Below are 16,521 nucleotides of genomic sequence, written 5' to 3'. Positions count from 1 at the left end.
CTGAATGAGATCCTTGCTGTGTAGAGTAATCTTGGTTGCAGGTTTTTCTCCTTCATCACTTTAAATATGTCCTGCCACTCCCTTCTGGCTTGCAGAGCTTCTGCTAAAAGATCAGCAGTTAACCTTATGGGGATTCCCTTTTGTGTTATTTTTCCCTTGCTGCTTTTAATATGTTTTCTTTGTATTTAAATTTTGACAGTTTGATTAAATGTGTCTTGACATATTTCTCCTTGGATTTATCCTTTATGGGACTCTCTGTGCTTCCTAGACTTGATTAACTATTTCCTTTCCCATATTAGGGAAGTTTTCAACTACAATCTCTTCAAATATTTTCTCAGTTCCTTTCTTTTCCTCTTCTTCTTCTGGAACCCATATAATTTGAATGTTGGTACGTTTAATATTGTCCCAGAAGTCTCTGAGACTGTCCTTAGGTCTTTTCATTCTGTTTTCTTTATTCTGCTCTGCACAATTTTTTTCCCACTATTTTGTCTTCCAGGTCACTTATCCATTCTTCTGCCTCAGTTATTCTGCTATTGATCCCATCTAGAGTATTTTTTATTTCGTTTATTGTGTTGTTCATCATTGTTTCATCTTTAGTTCTTCTAGGTCCTTATTAAATGTTTCTTGCATTTTGTCTATTCTATTTCCAAGATTTTGGATCATCTTTACTATCATTATTCTGAATTGTTTTTCAGGTAGACCGCCCATTTCCTCTTTATTTGCTAGCTCTGGTGGGTTTTTATCTTGCTCCTTCATCTGCTGTGTTTTCCTCTGTCTTCTCATTTTGCTTATCTTACTGTGTTTGGGGTCTCCTCTTTGCAGGCTGCAGGTTCATAGTTCCCGCTGTTATTGGTGTCTCTCTCCAGTGGCTAAGGTTGGTTCAGTGGGTTGAGTAGGCTTCCTGGTGGAGGGGACTAGTGCCTGTGTTCTGGTGGATGAAGCTGGATCTTTTCTTTTTGCTGGGTAGGTCCACGTCTGGTGGGGTGTTTTGGGGTGTCTGTGCACTTATTGTGACGTTAGGCAGCCTCTCTGCTAATGGGTGGGATTGTGTTCCTGTCTTGCTAGTTGTTTGGCATAGGGTGTCCAGCACTGTAGTTTGCTGGTTGTTGAGTGAAGCTGTGTGCTGGTGTTGAGATGGGGATGTCTGGGAGATTTTCGCTGTTTGATATTATGTGGAGCTGGGTGGTCTCTTGTGGACTAGTGTCCTGAAGTTGGCTCTCCCACCTCAGAGGCACAGCACTGACTCCAGGTTGCAGCACCAAGAGCCTTTCATCCACGCAGCTCAGAATAAAAGGGAGAAAAAGTAGAAAAAACTAATTAGTAGAAGTAGAAAGAAAGGAGGAAAGAGAGAAAGAAAGGAGGGAGGAAGAAAGGAAGGAGGGAAGGATAAAAAAAGAAATAAAGAAAATAAAGTAAAATCAAATAAAATAAGATAAAATATAATAAAGTTATTAAAATACAAAATAATTATTAAGAAAAATAATTTTTTAAAAAACGGACGGATAGAACCGTAGGACAAATGGTGGAAGCAAAGCTATACAGACAAAGTCTCACACAGAAGCATACACATACACACTCACAAAAAGAGGAAAAGGGGAAAATATCATAAAACTTGCTCTCAAAGTCCACCTCCTCAGTTTGGGATGATTTGTTGTCTAAAGGAGGGTAAGAAGGAAAGATAGAAAGACAGAAAGGAAGAAAGAAAGAAGATAAAGTAAAATAAAATAAAGTTATTAAAATAAAAAATAATTATTTTTGAAAAAAAAGCGGATGCATAGAACCCTGGGACAAATGGTGGAAGCAAAGCTATACAGACAAAATCTCACACAGAAGCATACACATGCACACTCACAGAAAAAGGAAAAGGCGAAAAAATCATAATTCTTGCTCTCAAAGTCCACCTCCTCAATTTGGGATTATTCGTTGTCTATTCATGTATTCCACAGATGCAGGGTACATCAAGTTGATTGTGGAGCTTTAATCCACGGCTTCTGAGGCTTCTGGGAGAGATTTCCCTTTATCTTCTTTGTTCTCACAGCTCCCTGGGGCTCAGCTTTGGATTTGGCCCCTCCTCTGCGTGTAGGTCGCTGGAGGGCGTCTGTTCTTCACTCAGACAGGACGGGGTTAAAGGAGCAGCTGCTTCAGGGGCTCTGGCTCACTCAGGCCAGGGCGGGTGATGGTCATGGAGTGCGGGGAGAGCCTGCGGTGGCAGAGGCCGGCGTAACGCTGCACCAGTCCGAGGCGTGCTGTGTGCTCCCCCTGGGAATTTGTCCCTGGATCCCGGGACCCCGGCAGTGGTGGGCTGCACAGGCTCCCCAGAAGGGGGTGTGGATAGTGACCTGTGCTCGCCCACAGGCTTCTTGGTGGCGGCAGCAGCATCCTTAGTATCTCATGCCCGTCTCTGGGGACCGCACTTTTATCCGTGACTCACACCCGTCTCTGGAGCTCCTTTAAGCAGTGCTCTTAATCCACTCTCCGCGAACACCAGGAAACAAAGAGAGAAGAAAAAATCTCTTGCCTCTTCGGCAGGTCCAGACTTTTCCCCGGACTCCCTCCTGGCTAGCCATGGTGCACTAACCCCCTGCAGGCTGTGTTCACGCTGCCAACCCCAGTCCTCTCCCTGCGCTCTGACCGAAGCCCAAGCCTCAGCTCCCAGCCCCACCCATCCCGGTGGGTGAGCAGACCAGCCTCTCGGGCTGGTGAGTGCCGGTCGGCACCGATCCTCTGTGCGGGAATCTCTCCGCTTTGCCCTCCGCACCCCTGTTGCTGTGCTCTCCTCCACAGCTCCGAAGCTTCCCCCCTCCGCCACCCACAGTCTCCGCCCGCGAAGGGGCTTCTAGTGTGTGGAAACCTTTCCTCCTTCACGGCTCCCTCCCACTGGTGCAGGTCCCATCCCTATCCTTTTGTCTCTGTTTTTTCTTTTGCCCTACCCATGTACGTGGGGACTTTCTTCCCTTTTGGGAGGTCTGAGGTCTTCTGCCAGCATTCAGTAGGTGTTCTGTAGAAGTTGTTCCACGTGTAGATGTATTTCTGCTGTATCTGTAGGGGAGGAAGGTGATCTCTGCGACTTACTCTTCCGCCATCTTCCCTCCTGTTTTGTGGATTCTTGTGGCTTTTCTATATATGATTTTGTCATCTGAAAATAGGAATAATTTTATTCCTTTCTTTCCAATTTGGATGCCTTTTACTTCTTATTCTGGCATAATTTTCCTGGCCAGTATTTACAGTACAATGGTGAATAAGCATGGAAAGAATGGAAATAATTGACTTGTTTCTGATATTACAGGAAAATATTCTTTCTTTCACCATTATGATGATAGATGCCTTTATTTTCGTAGATGCCCTTTATTGGTTTGAGACCACTTCTTTTTTTCCTAGCTTGTTGAGTGTTTTTATAATGAAAAGTTAATTGGATTGTGTCAAGTTCATTTTCTGTGTCTATTGAGATGATTTTGTGTTTCTTTTAGTCCTTATTCTATTAAGAGACTGCATTACCTTGACTCATTTTCAAATATTGAGCCAATCTTGCATTCCTGAGATAAATTAATCATGGTGCACAATCCTTTTAATATGCTGCTGGATTTGGTTTGCTAGTATTTTGTTATGGAGTTTTGCATCTATATTCATAAGGGATATTGGTTCTTAGTTTTCTTTTGTTTTGATGTCATTCTATGCTTTTGTATCATGATAATACTGGTCTCATATACTGAGTTTGAAGGTGTTACCACACCTACTTTTTGAAAGAATTAGTGAAGAGTTGCCATTAAAAAAAAAAAAACACCTTTATAGAAATCACCAGAGAAGCCACCTGGGCCTAGCCTTTGCTTTATCTGAAGTTGTTTGATTAGCAATCCAACCTTTTTACTTGTTAAAGTTCTGCCTATTCTGATTTTCTATTTCTTCTTTAGTCACTTTCAGTAGATTGTGCATTTCTAGGAATTTGTTGTTTATATCTTAGTTAATCCACTGTCATATGGTTGTTCATAGTATTCCCTTGTCATTCTGTTTACTTCTACAAAGTTAGTAGATATGTCCCCATTTTCATCAAAGATTTTAATAATTTGAGCCTGCTTTTTTTCTTTTTTCTTCTTTCTTTCTTTCTTTCTTTCTTTCTCTCTCTCTCTCTCTCCCTCTCTCTCTCTCTCTCTCTCTCTCTCTCTCTCTCTCTCTCTCTCTCTCTCTCTCTCTCTCTCTCTCTTTCGTAGGTTGGTCTTGCTAAAGGCTTGCCAATTGCATTGATCTTTTTCAACAACCAGATTTTGGTTTTGTTGATTTTCTCTATCGATTTCTATTTTCTATTTAATTTATCTCTGCTAAATATTTATTTTCTTCCATCTGCTTTGTTTTCTGTTTAGTTTTCTCTTCTATTTTTAATTTTATTTTTAAGGTGGAAGATCAAATTATTATCAGAAACCTTTCTTATTCTCTGATGTAGGTATTTACATCTGAACCCTGAGTACTGTTTTCACTGCATCCAATAAGTTTTGGTATGCTGTGTTTTTATCTTCAATCATCTGAAAGTATTTTCTAATTTCCTAATGACTTCTTATTTAACCCACTGGTTATTTAGAAGTATGTTATTTAATCTCCACATATTTTTTAATCTCCCTAATTTCCTTCTGTTATTTGTTTCTAATTTTATTTTATTGTGATGCATTATTACAATTGTTTCAAGTTTATTGAGACTTATTTTATGGCCTAACATATGGTCTATTCTGGATAATGTTCCATACGTACTTGAAAAGTAAGTGTATTCCGTTGCTTTGTAAAGTGTTCTGTATCTGTCTGTTAGGTCCATTGGTTAACAGTATTGTTCAGTTCTATGATGTCCTTGTTCATCTTTTTTCTAATTGTTCTATCCAAACTTCAAAGTGTAGTATTCGAATCTCAAGCTATTATTGTTTAATTGTCTATTTCTCCTAAAAATTCAGTCACTGTTTGATTCATGTGTTTTGGGGCTCTGTTGTTAAGAGCATATATATTTATAATTGTAGTGTCTTATGATTGATTGATCCTTTTATAATTATAAAATGTGATTCTCTTTCTCTAATAACACTTTTTGGTTTTAAGTCTATTTTGTTTGATATTAGTATAGCTACTCCAGCTCTATTTTGGTTACTATTTGCATGGCATATTTTTTCCATTCTTTTACTTACAAACTATTTGTGTCTTTTGAATCATACATATACATAGCTTATAGTTGAATTGTGTTTTGTTATCCATTCTGCCAGTCTCTAAATTTGAGAATTTAAGCTATTTACATTTAATGTAAATGCTGGTAAGGTAGGGTTTATGTCTGCCAGCTTGCTATATATATTGTCTTTTCTCATTCCTTTATTCCTTCATTACTTCTGTCTTTGGTAGTAAATAAATATAATATAGTGTACTATGTAGTTCCTCTGTTGTTTCTTCCATATATATTTTTGGTTATTTTCTTGGTGGTTACTATGGGGATTACCATTAACTCTTAATTTACTACAATCTAGGTGGAATTCATGTCAACTTAATTTCAATAGCATATAAAAACTTTGTTTCTATGTCATTCCATTCTTCTCACGTCTTATTTAATCCATTTATCTGTTGATGGACATTTAGGTTCTTTCCATGTCTTGGCAATTGTAAATGATGCTGCAATAAACATGGGGGTGCATGTATCTTTCTTTTTTAACATCTCTATTGGGGTATATTTGCTTTACAATGGTGTGTTGGTTTCTGCTTTATAACAAAGTGAATCAGTTATAAATATACATATGTTCCCATGTCTCTTCCCTCTTGCATCTCCCTCCCTCCCAGCCTCCCTATCCCACCCCTCCAGGCGGTCACAAAGCACCAAGCTGATATCCCTGTGCCATGCGGCTGCTTCCCACTAGCTATCTACCTTACGTTTGTTAGCGTATATATGTCCATGCCTCTCTCTTGCCCTGTCACAGTTCACCCTTCCCCCTCCCCATATCCTCAAGTCCATTCTCTAGTAGGTCTGTGTCTTTATTCCTGTCTTACCCCTAGGTTCTTCATGACATTTTTTCCTTAAATTCCATATATATGTGTTAGCATACGGTATTTGTCTTTTTCTTTCTGACTTACTTCACTCTGTATGACAGTCTCTACATCCATGCACCTCACTACAAATAACTCATTTTTGTTTCTTTTTATGGCTGAGTAATACTCCATTGTATATATGTGCCACATCTTCTTTATCCATTCATCTGTTGATGCACACTTAGGTTGCTTCCATGTCCTGGCTATTGTAAATAGAGCTGCAATGAACATTTTGGTACATGACTCTTTTTGAATTATGGTTTTCTCAGCGTACATGCCCAGTAGTGGGATTGCTGGGTCGTATGGTAGTTCTATTTGTAGTTTTTAAGGAACCTCCATACTGTTCTCCATAGTGGCTATATCAAATTACATTCCCACCAACAGTGCAAGAGGGTACGCTTTTCTCCACACCCTCTCCAGCATTTATTGTTTGTAGATTTTTTGATGATGGCTATTCTGACTGGTGTGAGGTGATATCTCATTGTAGCTTTGACTTGCATTTCTCTAATGATTAATGATGTTGAGCATTCCTTCATGTGTCTGTTGGCAATCTGTATATTTTCTTTGGAGAAATGTCTATTTAGGTCTTCCACCCATTTTTGAATTGGGTTGTTCATTTTTTTCGTATTGAGCTGCATGAGCTGCTTGTAAATTTTGGAGATTAATCCTTTGTCAGTTGCTTCATTTGCAAATATTTTCTCCCATTCTGAGGGTTGTCTTTTGGTCTTGTTTATGGTTTCCTTTGCTGTGCAAAAGCTTTGAAGTTTCATTAGGTCCCATTTGTCTATTTTTGTTTTTATTTCCATTGTAACAAAAAGAATAAAATATCTAGGAACAAACCTATGAAAGGAAACAAAAAACCTGTATGCAGAAAATTATAAAACACTGATGAAAGAAATTAAAGATGATACAAGGAGATGGAGAGATATACCATGTTCTTGGATTGGAAGAATCAACATTGTGAAAATTAGTCTACTGCGCAAAGCAATCTACACATTCAGTGCAATTCCTGTCAAATTACCAATGGCATTTTTCACAGAACTAGAACAAAAAACTTCACAACTTGCATGGAAACACACAAGACGCTGAATAGCCAAAGCAATCTTGGGAAAGAGAAACAGGTCTGGAGGAATCAGGCTCCCGGAATTCAGACTATACTACAAAGCTACAGTAATCAAGACAGTATGGTACTGGCTCAGAAACAGAAATATAGATCAATGTAACAGGAAAGAAAGCCCAGAGATAAACCCACACACATATGGTCACCTTATCTTTGATAAAGGAGGCAAGAATATGCAGTAGAGAAAAGACAGCCTCTTCAATAAGTGGTGCTGGTAAAACTGGACAGCTACATGTAAAAGACTGAAATTAGAACACTTCCTAACACCATACAAAAAAATTAACTCAAAACGGATTAAAGACCTAAATGTAAGGACAGACACCATCAAACTCTTAGAGGAAAACATAGGCAGAACACTCTGTGACAAAAATCACAGCAAAATCCTTTTTGACCCACCTCCTAGAGAAAGGGAAATAAAAACAAAACTAAGCCAATGGGTTTTTTGTTTTTATTTTTTGATATTGAGTTACATGAGCTATCTATGTATTTTTGGCATTAACACTTTATCATTCATATTATGCATATATTTTCTCCCATTCAGTAGGCAGTCTTTTTGTTTTGTTGATGGATTCCTTAGCTGTGCAAAAGTCTTTAAGTTTAATTAGTTCCCATTTGTTTATTTTTGCTTTCTTTTCTTTAGGAGACAGATCTAAAATAATACTGCTATTATTTATGTCAAAGAGTATTCTGCTTATGTTTTCTTCTAGGAATTTTATGGTCTTAGCCATTAGTCTTACTGAGAATCTCTTGTACATGATGAGTTGCTTCTTTCTTGCTGCTTTCAAAATTCTCTCTTTGGCTTTGGCTTTTGAGTATGTATCTAGGTGTGAATTTAAAAAATATTTCCCTACTTGGAGTTCATTGAGCTTCTTGTACTTGCAGATTGTTTTCCATCAAATTGGAAAGTTTTTTGACATTATATCTTAAAATATTTTGTCTACCCTTTTCTATCCTCTGCTTCTACAACTCCCATTATGTGTATGTTGGTACACTTGAAGGTGTCCCACAGACCTCTGAGGTGCTACTCATTTTTCTTCATTCACTTTCCTTTCTGTTTCTCTAATTGGTTAATTTCAATTGTTATCAAGTTTACTGATTCTTCTTCTGCCTGCTTTAATCTCCGTTAGTGAATTTTTCTTCTCTTTATTGATTTTTATCCTTTCAGTTATTGTACTTTTCAACTCTAGTATTTCTAGTTGGTTCCTGTTTTATAAATTCTGTCTCTTTATTGATATTCGTTATTTGGCTTGAATTGTCCTCATTCTTTTAGATTTTTGCACAATCTTTCCTTTGGTTTATTTCTTTTTTAACAAATTTAGTTGATTTAAAATCTTTGTCTAGTAAGTCCAGTATCTCTGCTTCCTCAGGGATGGTTTGTATTCATTGCTTTTTTATATGTTTATGGGCTCTACTTTCTAGTTTCTTTGTATATCTCATATTTTTGTTGAAAATTTGACTTTTTAAATAATATAATATGGCAAATCTAGAAATCTGACTCTCCCTTTCTCTCTCCAGGGCTTGTTTTTGGCACTGCTTATTGTACTAGTTACTGTTTGTTTGTTCAGTAACTTTTCTAAGATAATTTTAAGTAGTCTCTTGTATTCTTTGTCATGGATTGCCACTGAAGTCTCTGCTTGGTAGCTTAGTGGTCAGCTACTGATTGGGTAGATATCTCCTTAAATACTTAGAACCACTAAAACTCCCAGGGCTCTGTTGCCTTTTGAACTATGTCTTCAACACTTACCCAGGAAGTTTATAACTGTGCTGTAGCCTTTACTTCCTGCTAATGCAGAGCCTCAAGGTTAGCCAGAGGAAAGAACTTATGATGTTCTCATGTCTTTCCTGAGCATGCACAAAACCCTAGGCATGTCTGTGGTCTTCTAGATTACCAGGAATGTGTCAGAGATTTTCAAAGTCTCTATGAACATCTAATTACTTTTTTTTCTTTTAAGTTTTCTGGCTAGTTTCTTGTTTACCTCAACTATTATCTCTTGCCTCAGGCAGCTGTGTGATAAATACATCCCTTCCCTGGGGACAGTTTTAGCACTGGGTGACCAATAAATATAAGGCTTTTGAGTCAGGTCTTTCAGGGAACCACCACACAGGTCAAATAATGACAATTGTTTGGGAATTAAATCTGCTCTGTCCACTCCAGCACCTAGAATGGGGTTTATTTTCAAGGCTACTACTGGCCTGGGGCAGGGTGATAGGGTTGGGGTAAGTTAAAATGCCACAGAGCTCCCTGTTCTTAACACGACTGGGGTGTTTTTCTTCCATAAATGCTACTTGGGTTGATGCAAATCTTTGGCTAATTTCCCCAAATCTGAAAAAAAAAAGTTATGAATTTTTTTCAGTTATTTCATTGCTTTTGTGAAGAAGTGAATATTTGGAGGTCATTACTCTACCATTTTTACTGACATCACCACACCCACCTTCTTTGTAATCCTTCTAAGACCCTCTCAAGAGAATGAATAGCTAAATTTCAATCAGAAGTTAGTTAAAACAAAATGTTTTCCCATCCAGATTAATTAAGGACCTGACTGGCCCTAACTTACTTCCCATTTTCCCTAAGGCATTCAACTGTTCACTCAAAGGTGCCAGGGCCCTTGAATGGACTCCCTTTTCCTTGCAGATTCCTCAAAGCCACTCGAGACCAAGACTAAGGCACCTCCAACCATGCAATCCCCCTTCGAAGGTGAGTTTTACTAGGGTTCTGCGGGAGTAGGAAAGGTCTGAAATGGCTTCATAGAAGCCAAGAGAGGAGGCCCAATGCCATTAGATGGGTAATAAGAGGTCATTGTGTTCTCCGGAAAGAAATTAGTAGTAAAGAAATGGAAATAAGAAAGATTTAAGGGTCATGATGAAGTGGAATCATGAATATATATATTCTTCTTCGTGAAAATGTTTGAGGCAAAAGGAAGGAGAGAATTTGAATAATCCCATGGGAAAAGTGAAAAAAGAAAAAACTGTGACTTCTGCTTTGCTCCTAGTCTGACTTGCTATAGGACTTTAGGTATATTGTCTCCCCTCTATTGGCGTTCTTCCCATCATAAACAGTGAAAAACTAAGATACCTCACTTTATGGTAATAGTGGTCAGTGACATGGCCAGGAATTGCAGAAAGCTTAGCACAGATACCCACAGAAGGACTTCAGACTTTGCAGCCACCCTTCACCTCACAGTTACTTGCTGGAAGAGAGGCCTCTAACCCTAACACACTTGTTATCATAGCAACATCCACAGTGAACTCATCCCAGGGCTGGATCACTGAAGTGGATGGCTACGTTGGAAAGACAAGTGCTGGGCCAGGTAAGGGCAATGTTAAGACTTCTAGCTTTCCCTTTTGGCTGTGAACTTTGTAACTGAAATTTTCCACTATATACAATGTTCTATGTCATTCAAATGCCCAGGCCAATCAGCCATCAACCAGTGGGTCTGAAATAACTTGTTTATACGTGGAGTCTCTAGCTTCTCTCAAGTCTTTCTCATGGGCCTAGGGTTTTGTTTGTCTCTCTGGCTAGCTAAGAAATTTAGGAGAAGATGGAAAAGAAAGAAGTGTGAGCTGGTCTGGACTGATCCCTGGAGTTGCTAGATTCATTTTCAACCAGATACCACTTGGTCTTGTTTTACCTCCTAGGAAATGGTCTGCCTATCTTTGCCATAATTCTCATCATCTCCTTCTGCTGTATTGTGGTCACCACAATGACTTATATCATGGTCTGCCGGAAGACATCCCAACAGGGTGAGTGATAAGTATGATTGGGTGGTTCTTGCTCATTTATTCATTCATTCAGCAGTATAGTTGAGCATAAACTTAGTATCAAGCACTATGTTAGGCACTTCAAAGGGCTCCTAGCCTAGTTTGAAAGTGAAGGTAGGGGGTCCATGGAGACAGACCTGCAAGGCAACAATGACAATACAACTTATGAAAGTTAATTCACAAATCTTTGGTACCCAACTGAGTACAGTATCTATGTAATGAGTTTTCTAATGAGGATGCAAGAGAAGGAGAAGTCACAGTCCTTGACCTCAAGTTGCTTACAATTTGATTAATGGAATCAAGGTAGAAGCGTGGAGTTTATCAATAACAATACATAGCTATAAAGGCTATGGACTCAAAGCCTGGAGAAGACAATCAGTGCTAAAGGTATCCAGAGGACAGGGGAGTCAGTTAGGGCTAGAGTAATTAGCAAGGGATTTCAGAAGGAGGTGGGGCTTAGACCATTCCTTGGAGGATGAAAACCATTTGAAAGGGAGCAATAGTCTAGGAAGGAGAAACTACAAGAATAAATGGGTAAAATGGTGAAATATGAATGTGAGTGGGGTCATCAATAAAGAAAATTCATGTAACCAAGCAATAGAGAAATACAGGGGAAAAGGAAAGCTTATTCCTGATTATAGAAGGTCTTGAATGACAGGTTAAGGAATCTGGACTTTCTTCTCTAAGCCTTGCATTAAAAATTACTAAAAAATATTTAAGCCGAGGAGTGACATGATTACAGTGTAGTTGTCAGGGTCATTTAACATCTATTTGCCAGCAGAGGAGGAAAAAGAATTTGAATGTTGATTTATAAGTAAAACCTAACTGCACTTCAGTTCCTGTTGCACTAGCTATTTTAACTAGCATTTGTGTGTCTCTTCGTTTGTAGTAGCTCTTACTCCCAAATAGTCTGGTTTCTACCATGGGTCTCTCCAACCAAAAAGGAGAAGGGAGCCTTGAGTGTTTCCTTTTCCTGGGTCTCAAGTGTAAGCTCTGGTCTTGGCCAACTGCCATGGCTACGACCCATGAGGCTAAACTTGGATGTGGAGATATCTCAAGTGGTCACAAATCCCAGGAGTACTAAAAGGAAAACATTCATTATAGTCTTAATGAGACTGGATATAAACTGTAATCATATGATTATTTTCCTTTCAAAAACAGTCCAGGGTTCCTCATGACTCAGGGGGTAGAGGTCAAAATGTAGCATTCTATTCAAAGCCCTCTATAATGTGGCTCTGGCCTATCTTGTCAATCCCCACCATGCCTTTATACTCATTTTCATTTCCAGACACTGGAGTCAAGCAGGCAAATTGGCCACACACCTCATGCCTTTATAATTTTTCCTTCCTGGATTGCCTTCCCAGAATTCCTGCTTTCTACCTCTCTATAAGGGAGACAGCCTTAGGGCATCAATCCAATTTAACATGTAGTTATTGAGTGCCTACTATGTACCATGCATTAGGCATATAAAAATGAAAAAGACCCTACAATATAGGAGCTGCCAGGCCAACTGGGGAGGTAAGACATGGAAATACAGGGCTCTATCACAAAGCAAAATTGCTGCAGCATGCCATGTTTGCTTTGTTGTGGTTTAATGTATGCATTCCCTGTTGCATCTCCGAAAGATTACAAGCTCCTAGAGGGCAGTACCAAGAGATATCTATCTTTGTACTAGGCTAGAGCCTTTAAGCCTGCATGGAATGTAGATACTTCTCCTCCACTGACACTAGGGGGCAATGGTGACTTATTCCAAGATCTTTCCTGGGTGCAGGGTGGGGATAAGTGAATTTGGGAATGGCTCAAACCAAAGTCCCAGACATCAGACTAATTCAGACCCTTTTACCTGGGCTCTGGATGGCTGCCAAGTTTCTCACAAGGACTGCCTGGGGATCTTTGGCAAGATTCCTGGGTGGAGAGTGGATCCAGTTCCAGTGTCCCTCCCCCCACCATACCAAGCAAATGCTCCAGCCCAATGTCCAGAGTCAGTCAAAGATGACAGTGATAAAGTGTGCTTCCTTTTCATTTCCCTGATAAATCTGCATCCCTGTATTTCAACTCACCTTCCCAACAGCTCCTATTTGTTGGAAGGCTGAGACATATTGAGATCCCCCTTTCTGTCTCCCCTTCCCTTACCTTTTGACAAGTACTCATGCTTGGCTCTTACTCACTCCCCATGGAGACTTCTGACTTGATTCTTCCTTTTTTTCCAGAGCATGTCTGTGAAGTGGTCAGGTAAGATAACCTCTCTTCTTTTATCTTCTGACCCATTCCTTGCCCTCGATTTTGTTCGTCACTGGCATAGAGGAAAGGGGGTTTGGCACAGGCCCAATCTTAAGCCCAGAGGCCTTCAGGGTCAGGGCACAACTTTCTTCCCTCTCTGAAGCATCTTCTGTGGTACTGTCCTGGCCTATTGAACACACAAAATAATTCAGGTCCTCTAGCCCTCCATTCCCAGAATCCCTGGGTGGCAAGTGCCTGAGGGTCAGTTGGCAAGAATTGGGGCAGAAAAGTGGGAAACCAGGGTACCAGATTCAAGTTTCTTCTCATGGATGGTGGGCTCTTGGAACACAGGGTGCATGCCGGGGAGGCCAGTGACTCTGGTGAAACCATGAGGGTGGCCATCTTCACAAGTGGCTGCTCCAGTGAAGAGCCAGCTTCCCAGACACTGGACAACGACTACTCTGATGAACCTTGCCTGGGCCAGGAGTACCAGATCATCGCCCAGATCAACGGTGACTATGCTCGCCTGCTGCACACGGTTCCCCCAGATTATGAGCTTCTGGTCACCAAGGGCAAGAGCAGCTGCTAAAAATGTCCTACTGGGTCAAAGTCTGTTGACATAATTGCCTATTCATCCCTGGCATTCTGCATGGCCCCTTTCCCTGCTATCTTTATTCCTGGATAGTCCAAAGTGTCTTCCTTGCCAACACTGGGGTTGCTAAGAGTGAATGGCTTTGCCTAAGAAGTTACCATATGCACCTCAAGCAAGCCTGCTGCTGGATCATGCCTTAGGTCCTTCTAGTGTCCCTGCCTGGAGTTTCCATTGCTTCACTCCAAACACCAGAGGGAAGTGCCTATAGCACTAGGACTTGGTCATCATGCATCCAGACACCAGTCAACTTTGGCCTCTTACCACTGAATGACCAGAGGGAGGCTCAGCTCTGGCAGCTCAGGGAACCAGTTAGGTTTAGGATCACTTCCTTTTCTCTAGTGCCAGATAGCTTTTAATTGAGATTGTCATGTAAGAGGCCAGGGTTCAGTTCTGCTCCTGTACTGTGAGTCTAGTGCTCTGGTATTCTTCTGATGCTCAATAAATATCTAAACATAACAGCAACTTTGGTCATATTGGTCCTCTCTCAATGACCTACCAAGAGTGATTAAAGTGAGACTAGTTGAGATGGTTGGGGCCCTGGGAGTATGGATAGCACCTTTGCTTTTTTGTTTTTTCCTTCTTCCCACCTATGCTACCCTTACCTCATTTCAGCAGTGAGCTCACTGGAACACAATGAACATTTGGTAAAACAGTACTCAACTGCCTTCTATTCCCTTTTTAATCATCCTGCCAGCTCCACCTGGGTGACTCTTCCCAGGTCAATTGGAAACCTAAAAAAGCGGACTGTGGGTGCAGAGATAAAGAGATCCCCCTTTCTCCAAAGTATGAATGCATCACCCTCAAGGATTTCCACCTCCTAGAATCCTAAAATCTTTGGAGTAGTTGTACTCTTCATAGATCGTCTTTATCTCTTGGCCCCTTCTTACACTGTGGGGTAGAGGTCAGAGCAGGGAAGTCTCTCTTCTCAAACAGGAATAAACACTAGGAGTGTGAGTGTGTGTGTGCGTGTGTGTGTGTTTATCTGTCTGTATATGTGCACACACAATACACCTTTAAATCAGTGTCCTCAGAGAGGAACTGTTCTGGGTCAGTTCAACACTGTTTCCTTTCCCTCAGGTAATGCATGTCAAATCAACTTCTTCACCCTTTATGGAAGCTGACATGTGCCACTTTTGGTTACAATGCAATTCCAAGGTCAGCTCAGGTTTAACCAGCAGCTGCTCCCCTATGAATTGATTACAGAAGTCAAAATCATACATAAAAGTGAACAAAGAGTCCTTCGCTTTACAGGAAGGAACGAAAGTAATGAATCAAGGAGTACATCCATCCCTGGGACCCATAAGCCTTTTGTTGTTGCTACATAAATTGTTCCAGAGTAGGAAAAAATGAAAGTAAACTTCTAAACTCTTTCTATGATGCAGGTTGACACTGATACTGCAAGTTTATTAAATGCCACAAGATAACAAGATAAAACAAGATAAAATTACAGACCTAGGAGCACATACTTATTGCAGCAGGAAACTTCTAGAGATCATCTCTGCCTAAAACCTGATAATCTTTTTCATGCAAGACAAGCCAGTGAGAAAGTCCTAAGTATAAGGCTAGCCCAAATATGCAGGATAGGCTAAACAAAAATGGTATAATGAAACAGGACCTGTCTTAGGCAGGTAGCTGGGTGGAGAAAAGTAGAAGAGTAAAAAGACAAGATCTCCAGAAGAGAGGAAAGATATGAAGTTCCTCTAAGGCAATTTCTCAAATTTTGTTCCATGGAACACTCGATCCAGGAAATGGCCCACAGAAAAACATTTCCATGATCAGATAAGCATGGGAACTGCTTCATTCTATGGCCCTCTCTTGGAGATTTCCAATGGAACATTACAATATTAAAGTCTCTGAAAAATCCTGCAATAAAGCATCTGTATAACTTTTTGTTACCAAGTAATTCCAAAACTTACTTGCCCTCTGAGTCTACATTTTTGCCTTCCTTCTCTGACTTTTGACCCTATTTCTCAGGAAGAAAAACCCTCCATGTTGGCAATTGCCTCACACACCCTATAGCACTGCAGCGACCAAAGTTTAATTGTTTTCTTACAAAATTCCTGGGTAGCATTTGGCCCAAAGGCCCAAAACTAATAGACTAGTGGAAAGTCTATCAACCAATAAACAGTTATTAAGTATTTTCTGTTACCTGAGTACTGTTCTGGGGCTGGAGTAGGGATGGAATGGGGAGACAGCAATTAAGGAAAGAGTATTGTTCTCTAGGAGCTCACAATCTAGTGGGGAATTCAAAAATATCCCCTGCAAAAGTCCACTAACAATTCAAGGTGTACCATTTGGCAGTAGGAGATAAAAGGGTACATACAAGCATCCAGGCAAGGAGTGCTTTGAGAATGAAGAAGGAAAGAGTATAGGTTGACTTTCAAAAGTCCTTGGAGAGACTGGACTTTGGCTTGGCCAAGAAGTATGGGAAAGAATTGGATAAGAAGAGAGAAATGAAGAAGGTGTTCCCAGGAGGAGAAAAAGCATGAAGAAAAGGAGAGAGATAGGTAAGGTCAAAGTGTGTTTAGAAGCCAAGGTTAAGTGTCCAGAAACTGGGTGTCTAAGCCCTGTGATGATGCTTGTGTGAGAATTCAGATGTCCTTTTTAGGGGACTCTGGGAGGGGAATGTGAAGGAAGAAAGTAATGAATAAAGGAGTACTGCCATCCCTGGGGCCCATATGCCTTTTCAAGACTATTGTATCCACCTAGGGCTCCCACTGTGTATAAGCAG

At 40.3% G+C, this 16,521-nt stretch overlaps 1 protein-coding gene across 2 annotated transcripts in view; it reads left to right on the top strand.

Annotated features, from left to right (window-relative positions):
• Positions 1-14,121, top strand: part of VSIG4 (V-set and immunoglobulin domain containing 4) — a 29,191-nt gene extending 15,070 nt beyond the window's left edge. The window contains exons 4-8 of one of the 2 annotated variants that reach the window (XM_079910368.1): positions 9,792-9,854; positions 10,390-10,467; positions 10,796-10,900; positions 13,129-13,150; positions 13,490-14,121. In XM_079910368.1, coding sequence (XP_079766494.1) covers positions 9,792-9,854; positions 10,390-10,467; positions 10,796-10,900; positions 13,129-13,150; positions 13,490-13,727 — 506 coding nt within the window. In that variant the 3' untranslated portion in view covers positions 13,728-14,121. Of the gene's footprint in view, positions 1-9,791; positions 9,855-10,389; positions 10,468-10,795; positions 10,905-13,128; positions 13,151-13,447 lie in introns of both variants that reach the window. The other variant, XM_079910367.1, reaches the window with a different exon arrangement.
• The last annotated feature ends 2,400 nt before the right edge of the window (positions 14,122-16,521 follow it).

The sequence above is a fragment of the Stenella coeruleoalba genome (assembly GCF_951394435.1).
Source record: "Stenella coeruleoalba genome assembly, chromosome: X".
NCBI classification, from domain to species: Eukaryota; Metazoa; Chordata; class Mammalia; order Artiodactyla; family Delphinidae; genus Stenella; species Stenella coeruleoalba.
This window is presented reverse-complemented; position numbering and strand designations above follow the sequence as displayed.